Raw genomic sequence first — 15,959 nt, 5'->3', positions numbered from 1 at the left:
CTGTCTGTCCCACCAACTTTGATTAACAGGTTTTTCGCTGTAAAACCAGAGGAGATCTAGCAATCAAAGCTGTGGGGCAGGGAGATGCTGTCAAGGACCACCAAAATGGTTCAGGCAGCATGAAAATAATGACAGTTTCCCTTTAACTTTTCACGAACAGTTTCACTTTAACAATGACATTAATGACTCGCAGGTGACATCCTCTCTGTTGTCTTTCCCTCTTTTCTTCATCTGGTCTGGACCAAAATGACTTCTTCCAGCTACTTCTTCCCTCTGCAGAGTTTGAAGCCCAGACACCAATGGTTCCTCACTTTGTCCGCAGATCCTCATCCTATTATTGAAGACAATAATAGAAATAACCCTGCCCTCCCCCCCCCCCCCCCAAATATAACCCTGGCCGACACTGTATCCCCGTATATCATACTGCCACTGACTACACCCATGGATAAAACCCTGCCACACACTGTGCCCCTGAATATAATACTGCCACACACTGAACCCGTGTATATAATATTGCCACACACTGTACTCCTGTAATAAATATTGACACACACTGTACTCCTGTAATAAATATTGCCACACATTGTACCCCTGTATACAATGCTGCCACACACTATGCCCCTGAATGTAATATTGCCACACACTATACTCATGTATATAACACTTGTATAGACTGTACCGCTGAATAAAACCCTGCCACACACTGTACCCTGAATATATCCGGCCACACACTGCGCTCCTGTATATACCTTGCTACACACTCTGCCCGAGTATAGCCCTGCCACACTGTTCCTTCTCAATTTGGCTGAATCACACCCCTGTACTGTCCCACTTCGGACTCCTCTGCCCCTTCCCCCCACAGACTCCTCTGTCAACTTACAGACCCCTCTGTCTCCTCCTTCAGACCCCTCCATCCCCCCTTGACTCATCGGCCCCCATACTTCTCTGTCCCCCTCTACACCCACCCCTCTATCCCCCTCTGCAGATTCCTTAGTCCACCTCTAGACCCCTCCCACCCTCTGTCCCCCCTTCACAGACTTATCTGCAAGATAGTGGCAATGTCTGCATTGTGGGGCCTGCTATCTAGTAGGAGAGGTCATGGTCTGCTCCATGACACCACAATATAGGCTGCAATTGTTGTACCAGTAACACAGTAGATGGAGCTTTCTGTGGTAGGCATGTCTTCCCTACTTAGGCTATGCCCCCAGCATTCATCCGCAGCCTCTAAGCTTCCAACACCACTCAGCCCTATATTCCTGTGCGGCCATGATAAGTAAGAACGCTGCTGTCACCTGGTGCTCCTGGTGCTGTTAGTAGGCCCAAAGCAACCAGGCAGCGAAACGGTTTAGGGAAACTACTAATACCTGGTTTCCAGGGACAACTAGCTGCATCCCACTCACCATTGTTTTGTAAACACAGTTATAAAAAATAATGTTAATCATAATTCTTCCATTCTGCAGGTTGGGCTGAAGTCAATCATTGAGCAGTTCCCAGGTCAGCTGGACTTTGTGCTCCTGGATGGTGGATATGTTCTAAGTCATGGACACAAGCAGTTGGTGTGTTTGGCCAGATCAGTTCTTAGCAAGGCCAAGATTCTTCTGCTGGATGAACCTAGCGCTCACTTAGATCCAATGTAAGTTATAAATAACCAATATGATTACATTTTACAGTACAGTGGGGCAAAAAAGTATTTATTCAGCCGCCAATTGTGCAAGTTCTCCCACTTAAAAATATGAGAGAGACCTGTAATTTTCATCATAGGTATACCTCAACCATGAGAGACATAATGAGAAAAAAAATCCATAAAATCACAATGTCTGATTTTTAAAGAATTTATTAGCAAATTATGGCTTAAAATAAGTATTTGGTCACCCACAAACAAACAAGATTTCTGGCTCTCAAAGACCTGTAATTTCTTCTTTAAGAGTCTGGCACCTGTTTCAACTTGTTATCAGTATAAAAGACACTTGTCCACAACCTCAAACAGTCACACTCCAAACACCACTATGGCTAAGACCAAAGAGATGTCGAAGGACACCGGAAACAAAATTGTAGACCGGCACCAGGCTGGGAAGACTGAATCTGCAATAGGCAAGCAGCTTGGTGTGAAGAAATCAACTGTGGGAGCAATTATTACAAAATGGAAGACATACAAGACCACTGATAATCTCCCTCGATCTGGAGCTCCACGCAAGATCTCAGCTCGTGGTGTCAAAATGATCACAAGAACGGTGAGCAAAAATCCCAGAACCACACGGGGGGACCTAGTGAATGATCTACAGAAAGCTGGGACCAAAGTAATAAAGGCTACCATCAGTAACACACTATGCCTCCAGGGACTCAAATCACGCAGTGCCAGATGGCTTAAGCCAGTACATGTCCGGGCCCATCTGAAGTTTGCTAGAGAGCATTTGGATGATCCAGAAGAGTATTGGGAGAATGTCATATGGTCAGATGAAACCAAAGTAGAACTTTTTGGTAAAAACTCACTTTCGTGTTTGGAGGAGAAAGAATGCTGAGTTGAATCCAAAGAACACCATACCTTCTGTGAAGCATGGGGGTGGAAACATCATGCTTTGGGGCTGTTTTTCTGCTAAGGGACCAGGACAACTGATCCATGTAAAGGAAAGAATGAATGGAGCCATGTATCGTGAGATTTTGAGTGAAAACCTCCTTCCATCAGCAGGGGCATTGAAGATGACAGTGATCCCAAACACACCTCCCAGGCAACGAAGGAGTGGCTTCGTAAGAAGTATTTCAAGGTCCTGGAGTGGCCTAGCCAGTCTCCAGATCTCAATCCCATAGAAAACCTTTGAAGGGAGTTGAAAGTCCATGTTGCCCAGCGACAGCCCCAAAACATCACTGCTCTAGAGGAGATCTGCATGGAGGAATGGGCCAAAATACCAGCAACAGTGTGTGAAAACCTTGTGAAGACTTACAGAAAACGTTTGACCTCTGTCATTGCCAACAAAGAGTATGTAACAAAGTATTGAGATGAACTTGTTATTGACCAAATGCTTATTTTCCACCATCATTTGCAAATAAATTCTTTAAAAATCAGACAATGGGATTTTATGGATTTTTTTTTTCTAATTGTGTCTCTCATAGTTTAGGTATATGATGAAAATTACAGGCTTCTCTCATCTTTTTAAGTGGGAGAATTTGCACGATTGGTGGCTGACTAAATACATTCCCCCCCCCCCCCCTGTGTATACCTTTCATTTTACCAATAAATTTGACTTGAATTTATTACAGAACATTTCAGATTATTAGGAAAACTCTGAAGCACGCATTTGCTAATTGTACAGTCATCTTGTGTGAACACAGACTGGAAGCCATGCTCGAATGTCAGTTCTTTCTGGTAGGTCCACTTCATTTTACTTATTTGATAGCAGATAACATCTGTCACATGCAGAAATAATTCCTGGCGACAGTCTAGGAAGGCACTTTACATTTGGTAAATATTTACCCCCCCACCCTACATCAGGTGTAATGTCAGGACTGCCAGTTGAAACTCATAAACAGTCATGGTCGTAAATATTGGCACCCTTGACATTTTTCAAGAAAATTAATTATTTCTCACAGAAAAGGATGGCAGTAACACATGTTTTGCTATACACGTTTATTTCCTTTGTGTGTATTGGAACTAAACCAAAAAAGGGAGGAAAACAAGCAAATTAGACGTAATGTCACACCAAACTCCAAAAATGGACTGGACAAAATTATTGGCACCCTTTCAAAATTGTGGAAAAATAAGATTGTTTCAAGCATGTGATGCTCCTTTAACCTGTTGGAGACGGAGGGTGTACAGGTACGCCCACGAGCATGGGAGGACTGACAACATTCAGGGCCCCCTGACCAAAAAAAGCAAGGGCAAGGGCCCCTGCAAGGCTCTGCAGCTCGTCAATCTTCTGCCACGCCCCTACTCCCAAACGTTCCAAATCCCACACACACAATAAACTAAAATTTATATATGTATGAAACACTTTAACGTAGGTAAATTTCCATGACCAATAATACTGGTATACAAGGAGTAAATGTATACCACCACACAATAACAGTATAATACCGCCATACTGTACTGAATAAAACCACTATACACAGACCAGTATACTATAAAGGATCTGTATACAATATAAGTGATTATATACAGGACCATATGGCGGTAGATATCAGTTGTACACAGGATGTGTATACCATATAAGTGATTACAGTTACATTTTGGGACTCACAATTACATCTTTTCTGATCAGCAGCGCCCTCTTTCCTTTTCTTCAATGTCCGGATAAGACCACCATGTGGATCTCTTAACATCTGTTGGACAAACATTTCATACTCTGCATTTTTCCAGTGCCCTTCCCTACTCTACACAAAGTAGGTATAGGCAGAGTTAACCCCCCCATTCCCCATAGGTATAGGCAGAGTTAAACCCCCTTTTCCCCATAGGTATAGGCAGAGTTACCCCCCCCTTTCCCCATAGGTATAGGCAGAGTCGCCCCCCCCCATTCCCCATAGGTATAGGCAGAGTTACCCCCCCTCTTCCCCATTGGTATAGGCAGAGTTACCCCCCTCTTCCCCATAGGTATGAGCAGTTACCCCCCTTTCCCCATAGGTATAGACAGTTACCCCACCCCCTTTCCCATTGGTATAGGCAGAATTACCCCCCCCCCTTTCCTCATAGGTATAGGCAGAGTTCCCCCCTCCCCTCTTTCCCATAGGTATAGGCTGAGTACCCCCCCCCCCTCTTCCCCATAGGTATAGGCAGAGTAACCCCCCTCTTCCCTATAGGTGTAGTCAGAGTTAACCCTCCACCCCCATTCCCCATAGGTATAGGCAGAGTTACCCCCTCCCCCCATTCCCCATAGGTATAGACAGAGTAACCCCCTCTTCCCCAGAGGCCATAGGTATAGGAAGGGTTATCCCCCCTCTTCCCCATAGGTATAGGCAGAGTTACCCCCCCTTCCCCCATAGGTAAAGGCTGGTTTACCCCCACCCTCTTCCCCATAGGTATAGGCAGAGTTACCCCCCCCCCCTTTCCACATAGGTATAGGCAGAGTTACCCACCCCTCCCCTCTTCCCCATAGGTATAGGCAGAGTTACCCCTCCTTTTCCCCATATGTGTAGGCAGAGTTACCCCCCCTCTTCCCCATGGGTACAGGCATAGTAAACCCCCCCTCTTCCCCATAGGTATAGGCAGAGTTACCCCCCCTCTTCCCCATAGGTATAGGCAGAATTAAATAATTTAAAAAAATTATGCTCATGGGATGTCCCACGCAGCGATCTCCTCAGCAGCAGAGGCCCATGTTTTCTCCCCTCCACAGTACAGGCGCCGATGAGTGACGTCATCGGCGCCTGTACTGCGTGCTGTGTGGGGTCGGAGGTCACGTCTCCTCTGTGTAAGCTGCAGATGTGGCTCAGACAGAGGGGACGCCTTCTCCTATATGTGCGTGTATCGCACATACCGGAGAAGGCAGCGCTGTCTGCTGGGGATCTGGTACAAGTGTCCCAGATTCTCAGTAGCGGCGAGCCCTTAACCCGGCCAGGCCCTCGGACGACGTCTGATCGGACCGGCCGGTCAGTCTGCCCCACCCCGGGCGGTGATCAGACCAAGATGACTGCTGATATCTATCAGCAGGCATCCCGTGGCAATGCCTAGGGCGGTCCTGAGACCCCCCCATGTCGCCGATCGCCACAAATCGCTGCAAATTCAGACCGGCGATTTGTGGCGATTCCGGGCCAATCGGGTTCCGGGCCTGTCAGAGACAGCTCCGACCATCCTAAAGGATAGGAGCGATGTGGCAGGGGTGCCTCCTCCTCCTCCTATCCCCTGCAATTGGTAGCTCAGGACTGACCGACCAATGGCAGATGGGAGCGGGGGGGGGGTTAAAGTTCATTTCCCTCGCTCTGCCCACTGATCGAAGTCCCAGCATGCCTGCACAGTCTGAGCATGCTTGTAGTTGTAGTTTTGCAACATCTGGAATCTGGAGGGCTACAGTTTGGAGACCACTACTTAGCGGTCTCCAAACTGTTCTTCCCCAGGTGTTGCATAACTACAACTCCTAGCATGCCTTTTGGCAGGGGCGTACCTAGAGCATTTGGCACCCTTTGTTTGGCAACCCCCCCCCCCCACACACACACACACACACGCACCCCCCCCTTAATTACACCCCCTCTTCTCCCCCCAGGGGCGGACTAAAAACACTCGGAGCCCCCGGACCAAAAAAAAGGCAAGGGCCCCTGCTAGGCTCTGCAGCTCGTCAATCTTTTGCCACGCTGCTATTCCACCCAAATCCCACACACAATAAATTAAAATTTATATACCGTATGTAAGAAACACTTTAAAGTAGGTAAATTTCAATGACCAATAATACTGGTATACAAGGAGTAAATATATACCACCACACAATAATTGGATAATACCGCCATACTGTACTGAATAAAACCACTATACACAGACCAGTATACTATAAAGAATCTGTATACAATATAAGTGATTATATACAGGACCATATGGCGGTAGATATCAGCTGTACACAGGATGTATATACCATATAAGCGATTACAGTTACATTTTGGGACTCACAATTACGTCTTTCCTTTTCTTCTCCGTCCTGATAAGACCGCCATGTGGATCTCTTAACATCTGCAGGACAAACATGTCAGACTCTGCATTTTTTAGTGGCCTCCCCTCCTATACACAATCTTCCCATCTATAGGCCCACAAACTGTAATAATGCCCTCCTTGGTGTCCTGCACAGTAAAAGGGCAGGTAGGTAGGTAGCCAGGTAACCCCCTCTTTCTCATAGGTATATGCAGAGTTACACCCCCCCCCTCTTTCCCATAGATATATGCAGAGTTACACCCCCCTCTCTTTCTCATAGGTATATGCAGAGCTACGCTACACCCCCCCTTTTCCCATAGGTATATGCAGAGTTACACCCCCCTCTTTCCCATAGGTATATTCAGAGCTACACCCCCCTCTTCCCCATAGGTATATGCAGAGCTACACCCCCCCTCTTCCCCATAGGTATATGCAGAGCTACACCCCCCTTCCCCATAGGTATATGCAGAGCTACACCACCCCCCCCTTCCCCATAGGTATATGCAGAGCTACACCCCCCCTCTCTTTCCCATAGGTATATATGCAGAGCTACGCTACACCCCCCTTTTCCCATAGGTATATGCAGAGCTACACCCCCCTCTTCCCCATAGGTATATGCAGAGCTACACCACCCCCCTCTTCCCCATAGGTATATGCAGAGCTACACCCCCCTATCCCACCCTTTCCCATAGGTATATGCAGCGCCCCCCTCTCCCTCCCTTTCCCATAGGTATATACAGAGCACCCCCCCTCTCCCATAGGTATATACAGAGCACCCCCCCTCTCCCTCCTTTTCCCATAGGTATATACAGAGCACCCCCCACTCCCTCCCTTTCCCATAGGTATATACAGAGCACCCCCCTCTCCCTCTCTTTCCCATAGGTATATACAGAGCACCCCCCCCTCTCCCTCCCTTTCCCATAGGTATATACAGAGCACCCCCCCCTCTCCCTCCCTTTCCCATAGGTATATGCAGAGCACCCCCTCTCCCATAGGTATATACAGAGCACCCCCTCTCCCTCCCTTTCCCATAGGTATATACAGAGCACACCCCCCTCTCCCATAGGTATATACAGAGTAACCCCCCTCTCCCTCCCTTTCCCATAGGTATTTACAGAGCACCCCCCCTCTCCCTCCCTTTCCCATAGGTATATACAGAGCTCCCCCCTCTCCCTCCCTTTGCCATAGGTATATACAGAGCACCCCTCCTCTCCCATAGGTATATACAGAGCACCCCCCCCCCACTCCCTCCCTTTCGCATAGGTATATACAGAGCAACCCCCTCTCTCCCTCCCTTTCCCATAGGTATATACAGAGCCCCCCTCTCCCTCCGTTTCCCATAGGTATATACAGAGCACCCCCCCCACTCCCTCCCTTCCCCATAGGTATATATAGAGCACCCCCCTTCCCCATAGGTATATACAGAGCACCCCCTCTCCCTCCCTTTCCCATAGGTATATACAGAGCACCCACCTCTCCCATAGGTATATACAGAGCACCCCCTCTCCCTCCCTTTCCCATAGGTATATACAGAGCACCCCCTCCCTTTCCCATAGGTATATACAGAGCACCCCCCCTCTCCCTCCCTTTCCCATAGGTAAATACAGGGCACCCCCTCCCACTCCCTCCCTTCCCCATAGGTAAATACAGAGCACCCCCCCCCTTCCCCATAGGTATATACAGAGCACCCCCCCACTCCCTCCCTTCCCCATAGGTAAATACAGAGCACCCCCCCCTTCCCCATAGGTATATACAGAGCACCCCCCCCCCTTCCCTATAGGTATAGGCAGGGGTAAAAAATAAATAAAAAGGATGCTCACCTGATATCCCACGCAGCGATCTCCTCAGCTGCAGGGCCCACGTCTTCTCCCCTCCACAGTACAAGTGCCGGATGAGTGACGTCACCAACGCCTGTACTGCGTGCTGCGTGGGTGCGGAGGTCACGTCTCCTCTGTGTAGCTGCAGATGCGGCTCACACAGAGGGGACGCCTTCTCCTGTATGTGCGTGTATCGCGCATACAGGAAAAGGAAGCGCTGTCTGCTGGGGATCTGGGGCGAGTGTCCCAGATCCTCAGTAGTTGCGGCGGTGGGCCCCAAACCCCCCCCCCCCCCCTCCCTGGTACGCCACTGCCTTTTGACTGTCAGTTCATGCTGGGAGTTGTAATTTTGCAACAGCTGTAGGCACACTGGTTGGGAAACACTGAGCTAGAGTCTGTTTCCTAACTCAGTGATTCCAACCCATGCGCCTCCAGCTGTGGCAAAACTACAACTCCCAAAATGCACTGACAGACCGTACATGCTGGAAGTTGTAGTTTTGCAACGGCTGGAGGCATACAGGTTGGAATCACCGAGCTAGAGTCTATTTCCTAACTCAGTGGTTCCCCTACAGCGTGCCCACAGCTGTTGCAAAACTACAACTCCCAGCATATATGGTCTGTCAGTGCATTTTGGGAGTTGTAGTTTTGCAACAGCTGAAGGTTTGGGGTGCAAATTTTCTGCCGCAGCTCAAACTCCCAGCAGAAAACTCTCTGTGAACCCCTGCCTGTGTGAATGTACCCCAAAAACACTGCACTACACTAACACAAAATAAAAAGTAAAACACTACATATACCCCTAAACAGTCCCCCCCCCAATGAAAATGAAAAACGTCTCATACGGCAGTGTTTCCTAAACGGAGCCTCCAACTGTTTCAAAACCACAACTCCCAGTATTGCCAGACAGCCATAGACTATCCAGGCAGGCTGAGAGTTTTGCAACAGCTGGAGGCACCCTGTTTGGAAACACTGCCGTAGGGAGCCGTGGAGACAAGCGCCATCCTTGTATCCAGGTCCGCCCTTATTGCAAATCCCTAATTTAGGTCTCAAATGGGCATGGCGCTCTCTCACTTCAGAGCCCTGTCATATTTCAAGGCAACAGTTTAGTGCCACATATGGGGTATTTCCGTACTCGGGAAAAATTGCGTAACAAATTTGGTGGGGATTTTTCTCTTTTTACCTTTTATGAAAAGGAAAAGTTAGGGGCTACACCAGCATGTTAGTGTAAAAAAAATATAACTTTTTACACTCACATGCTGGTGTTGCCCCATACTTTTCATTTTCACAAGAGGTAAAAGGAAAAAAAAAGACCCCCAAAATTTGTAACGCAATTTCTCCTGAGTACGGTGGAAATACCCCATATTTGGACGTCAAATGCTCTGTGGACGCACAACAGGACTCAGGAGTGAGAGAGCGCCATGTATATTTGAGGCCTAAATTGGTGTTTTGCAGACGGGTGGCTGCTGGTTATACCAGTTATGACATGAATGCAAAAAATAACACCCACTTATGACCCCATTTGGGAAACTACTCCCCTCAAGGAACGTAACAAGGGGTATAGTGAGCCTTAACACCCTACAGGTCTTTGACGAATTTTTGCTAAAGTTGGACGTGAAAATTAAAAATGTGTTTTCTTCCCCTGAAATGCTGGTGTAACCCCAATTTTTTCATTTTCACAAGGGGTAATAGAAAAAAAGCCTCCCAAAATTTGTAACACCATTTCTTCCGAGTATATAAATGCTCAGAATAGAAGGAGCGCCATTGGGCATTTGGATAGAATTAGACTGGAATTGAAAGCCATGTGTGTTTACAAAGCCTCCATGGTGCCAGAACAGTGGACCCCCCCACATGTGACCCCATTTTAGAAACAACACCCCTCACGGAATGTAACAAGGGGTACAGTGAGCATCTACACCCCACAGGTTGAACAGGTTTGAATAGTCGTCCGTAAAAATTTAAAATGTAATGTTTAATTTGCACAGCCCACTGTTCATAAGATCTGTCAAACACCAGTGGGATGTAAATGCTCACTGCAGCCCTTATAACATTCCAAAATGGGGTCACATGTGGCACCACAGGGGCTTTGTAAACGCATATGGCCGCCGACTTCCATTCCAACCAAATTCTCTCTCCAAAAGCCCAATGGTGCTCCTTCTCTTCTGAGCATTGTAGTTAGCCCGCATAGCACTTTATAACCACATATGAGATATTTCCATACTCAGAAGAAATGGTGTTACATATTTTGGGGCTTTTTTTCCAATTACCCATTGTGAAAATGAAAAATTTGGGCTAACACCAGGATTTTAGTGTTAAAAATCTAATTTTTCATTTTTACGTCCCACTTTAAGGAAAGTCCGTCAATCACCTGTGGGGTGTTAAGGTTCACTTTACCCCTTGTTACGTTTTTTGAAGGGTGTAGTTTCCAAAATAGTGGGCCATGTGTTTTTTTTTTTACTGTTCTGGCATCATGGGGCTTCCTAAATCCAACATGCTGCCCAAAAACCATTTCAGCAAAATTCGCTCTCCAAAAACCCAATGTCACTCCTTCCCCTCTGAGCCCTCTAGTGCACCCACAGAGCACTTTACATCCACATATGAAGTATTTCCTTACTCGAGAGTAATGGGGTCATAAATTTTGGGGGGCATTTTCTCCTATTTCTCGTTGTGAAAATGAAAAGTTTGGGGTAACACCAGCATTTTAGTGTTAAAAATCAAATTTTTCATTTTCACGTCTCACTTTAACGAAAGTTGGTCAATCACCTGTGGGGTATTAAGGCTCAATTTACCCCTTGTTACATTCCTTGAGGGGTGTAGTTTCCAAAATAGCATGCCATGTGTTTTTTTTTTTTTACTTCTCTTGCATCATGGGGGCTTACTAAATGTGACTTGCCCCCCAAAAACCATTTCAGCAAAATTCGCTCTACAAAATGCCATTGTCGCTCCTTCCCTTCTGAGCCCTCTAGTGCACCCACAGAGCACTTTACATCCACATATGAGGTATTTCCTTACTCAAGAGAAAATTAATTACAAGTTATGAGTGGCCTTTTTACATTTTACCCTTTGTAAAAATAAAAAAATAAATGGGGCTATAATAACATGTTAGTGTAAAAAATTGAGATTTTAAATTTTCTCCTCTACTTTGCTGCTATTCCTGTGAAACACCTAAAGGGTTAACAAACTTTTTGAATGTCATTTTGAATACTTTGAGGGGTGCAGTTTTCATAAAGGGGATTTCCAACATAAGGACCCTCATAGTCACTTCAAAACTTAACTGGTCCTTGAAAAATTCAGATTTTGAAATTTTGGGGAAAAATTGGAAAATTGCTGCTATACTTTGTAGCCATCTGATGTCTTCAAAAAGTAAAAACATGTCAACTTTATGATGCCAACATAAAGTAGACATATTGTATATGTGAATCAATATATAATTTATTTGGGATGTCTCTTTGCCTTACAAACAGAGTGCTTCAAAGTTAGAAAAATGCGACATTTTAAAATTTTTCCAGAAATTTTGGAATATTTCACCAAGAAATGATGCAAGTATCGATGAAAATTTACCACTAACATAAAGTAGAATATGTCACGAAAAAACTATCTCGAAATCAAATTTATAAGTAAAAGCATCCCAGAGCTATTAATGCATAAAGTGATAGAGGTCAGATTTGAAAAAAATGCTCCCATCCCCAAGGGGTTAAACTCACCTGGGGCAAGTAACAGGTGTGCGCAATATAAAAACCACACCTGAAAGCAGATAAAAAGGAGAGAAATTCACTTAGTCTTTTTCATTGTGTGTCTGTGTGTGCCACACTAAGCACGGACAAAATTGTGGAAAAACATCAACAGTCTCAAGGTTACAAAACCATCTCCAGAGATCTAGATTTGCCTTTGTCCACAGTGCGCAACATTATCAAGAAGTTTGCAACCCATGGCACTGTAGCTCATCTCCCTGGGTGTGGAAAAATTTATGAAAGGTGTAAATGTGGATAAGCAGCCCCAAACAAGTTCCAAAGATATTCAAGTGACCTGCAGGCTCAGGGAGCATCAGTGTAAGAGCGAACTATCCGTCGACATTTAAATTAAATGAAACTCTATGGCAGGAGGACCCCACTGTTGACACAGAGACATAAAAAAGCAAGACTATATTTTGCCAAAATGAACTTGAGTAAGCCAAAATCCTTCTGGGAAAATGTCCTGTTTACAGATGAGACCATAATAGAGCTTTTTGGTAAAGCACATCATTCTACTGTTTATTGAAAAAGGAATGAGGCCTACAAAGAAAAGAACACAGTACCTACAGTGAAATATGGTGGATGTTCAATTATGTTTTGGGGTTGTTTTGCTGCCTCTGACACTGGGTGCCTTGAATGTGTGCAAGGCATCATGAAATCTGAGGACTACCAATGGATTTTGGGTCGCACTGTACAGTCCAGTGTCAGAAAGCTTAGTTTGTGTCCGAGCTCTTGGGTCTTCCAGCAGGACAATGACCCCAAACATATGTCAAAAAGCACCCAGAAATGGATGGCAACAAAGCGCTGGAGAGTTCTAAAGTGGCCAGCATTGAGTCCAGATCTAAATCCCATTGATCACCTGTGGAGAGATCTTATAATTGCTGTTGGGAAAAGCGCCCATCCAATAAGAGAGACCTGGAGCAGTTTGAAAAGGAAGAGTGGTCCAACATTTCGGCTGAGAGGTGTAAGAAGCTTATTGATGGTTATAGGAAGCGACTGATTTCAGTTATTTTTTCCAAAGGGTGTGTAACCAAATATTAAAGGGGTTATACAGGAAAAAAAAATGTTTTATATATATAAACTGGCTCCAGAAAGTTAAACAGATTTGTAAATTACTTCTATTAACCCCTTAAGGACGCAGGGTTTTTCCGTTTTTGCATTTTCATTTTTTCCTCATCACCTTCTAAAAATCATAACGCTTTCAATTTTGCACATAAAATTCCATATGATGGCTTATTTTTTACCCACTAATTCTACTTTGCAGTGACATTAGTCATTTTACCCAAAAGTCCACAGCGAAATGGAAGAAAAATTCATTGTGCGACAAAATGGAAGAAAAAATTTAATTTAGTAAATTTTAGGGGCTTCCGTTTCTACGCAGTGCAATTTTCGGTAAAAATAACACCCTATCTTTATTCTGTAGTTCCATACGGTTAAAATGATACCCTACTTATATAGGTTGGATATTGTCATACTTCGGAAAAAAATCATAACTACATGCAGAAAAATTTATGTAAAAAATTCTCATCTTCTAACCCCTATAACTTTTTTATTTTTCCGCGTACCGGCCGGTATGAGGGCTCATTTCTTGCACCGTGTTCTGAAGTTTTTAGCAGTACCATTTTTGTATTGATCGGACTTTTTGATTGCTTTTTATTCATTTTTTCATGATATAAAAAGTGACCCAAAATACACTATTTTGGACTTTGGAAGTTTTTTTACGCGCATGCCATTGACCGTGCAATTTAATTAACAATATATATATTTTTTTGCAGTGCTATAGCTCCCATAGGGAGCATAGGCACTGCACACACTGATCTCCCATGCTGATCCCTGCAAAGCCATAGGTTTGCAAGGATCAGTCAGATAGGGGCTTGATTGCTCAAGCCTGTAGCTCAGGCTTGGAGCAATCAATCGACGATCGGACGCCGCAGAGTCAGGTGAGGAGACCTCCGCCTGCGTCCCAGCTGATCGGAACATCGCGATTTTATCGCGATGTCCCGATCAGCCCGACTGAGCTGCCGGGAAGTGTTCACTTTCGTTTTCAGACGCGGCGGTCAACTTTGATCGCCGCATCTGAAGGGTTAATAGCGTGCGGCACAACGATCGATGCTGCGCGCTGTTACCCAGGGTCCCGGCTATGATTAGCAGCTTAGTTTTAAACACTGGGACCGGGTGTAGGGCGTACAGGTACGCCCTATGTCCTTAAGTTAAAAAATCTAAATCCTTTCAGTACTTATGAGCTGATGAAGTTGAGCTGTTCTTTTCTGTTTAAGTGCTCTCTGATGACACATGTCTCGGGAACCGCCCAGTTTAGAAGCAAATCCCCATAGCAAACCTATTCTACAACAACTCAACTTCAGCAGCTCATAATTATGAAATGATTAAGATTTTTTAATAGAAGTAATTTACAAATCTGTTTAACTTTCTGGAGCCAGTTGATATATATATATATATATATATATATATATATATATATATAAATGGAATTTGGAATACCCGTTTAAGTTAAGGGTGCCAATAATTTTTTCCAGCCCATTTTTGGAGTTTGGTGTGACATTATATCCAATTTTCTTAGTTTTTCCTCCCTTTTTGGTTTAGTTCCAATACATACAAAAGAAATAAACATGTGTATAGCAAAACATGTGTTACTGTAATCCTTTTCTGTGAGAAATACTTCATTTTCTTGAAAAATTTCATGGGTGCCAACATTAGCAGCCATGACTGTTTACACTCTTATGCCAGTTTACCCACCATGGTAGACACCTAATGCGGACAAGGTATAGTAACAAAAGAATGGCACTGTAACATTACAGATTAGAAAAGAAGTGACAGAAATCTTAAAAAAATCAGTTGTTCAATATGCCATTTTAAAGCCATGTCCCTTATCCTGCCACAAACTATGTGCTCCATTCCACAAACAGTAAAGTAGCTTGATACATAGGGCTTTTGTTTTTTAATTTTGTGCTTAAGTGCAAGTACGTGAGAAACCTGCACTACAATCTCCTTCAATCTGGGATTCCAGGTATTTAGAATGTTGGAGTGTTTGGGCTGTGATCATCAATGTCCTAGCTTTTATTACATTCTAATGTACTGACTAAATAACTAGAAACATTTACTGGAATGGTGTTCAGAAGTCTCAGCATGAGTTCCTTGTAGTCCTGTGAAATCCATACACCAAATTTTAGATTATATCAATGTTTCTCAAGCTTTTGTTAGCTGATAAAATGAGCCATTGTTCTGCCATCCCAAAGGTCAGTCTGCCATTGCTCTTTGAACCTTAGGACTGGTGTGCAATTGTTCTAGTACCCTATCTTGTGTAGATAATTTCACAGTGTACTCATTTAAGGCAAAAATAACAAATATCTCCCTTTCTAAGACACACAATGTCCAACTTAATCTAAAACCATTTACTCAGAAGTAGGAAGTCTTCTCTGATAATAATCATGAAAGAGGAATATTTACCTTCATTAGAAATACTATTTCAAAATGCTAGGCCAGTTGGACTGTAACATTCATTGCATAATGATTTCTGTATTGGTTACTTTTTATCTATTATTTTATCAAATAACTTTTATTGAGCATTTTTTATCTATATGGACAAGCAAAGCCCAAAAATAAACAAAAAAATTTCCCTAATTAAACACTGTCCACCCCGTCAAGAGACAGCCAAATCAGATATACATTATGCAATAATTATGTGAATGTAGCCTATTCAATTATAGTGTCTTGAATGTAGATAGAACAAAGCAATAATTATATTAATCTTTTCATAATGGAAGTTAATATCAGTAGTATGTAACAGTATAGGAATGC

At 44.2% G+C, this 15,959-nt stretch overlaps 1 protein-coding gene across 2 annotated transcripts in view; it reads left to right on the top strand.

The window, feature by feature from the left end:
- The window catches only part of CFTR (CF transmembrane conductance regulator), a 285,066-nt gene that overhangs the window by 265,724 nt on the left and 3,383 nt on the right, over positions 1-15,959 (top strand). For both annotated transcript variants that reach the window (XM_056573841.1, XM_056573842.1), the window contains 2 exons: positions 1,461-1,633; positions 3,256-3,361. In XM_056573841.1, coding sequence (XP_056429816.1) covers positions 1,461-1,633; positions 3,256-3,361 — 279 coding nt within the window. The remainder of the gene's footprint in view (positions 1-1,460; positions 1,634-3,255; positions 3,362-15,959) is intronic.

The sequence above is a fragment of the Hyla sarda genome, chromosome 4, assembly GCF_029499605.1.
Source record: "Hyla sarda isolate aHylSar1 chromosome 4, aHylSar1.hap1, whole genome shotgun sequence".
Classification (NCBI taxonomy): domain Eukaryota; kingdom Metazoa; phylum Chordata; class Amphibia; order Anura; family Hylidae; genus Hyla; species Hyla sarda.
This window is presented reverse-complemented; position numbering and strand designations above follow the sequence as displayed.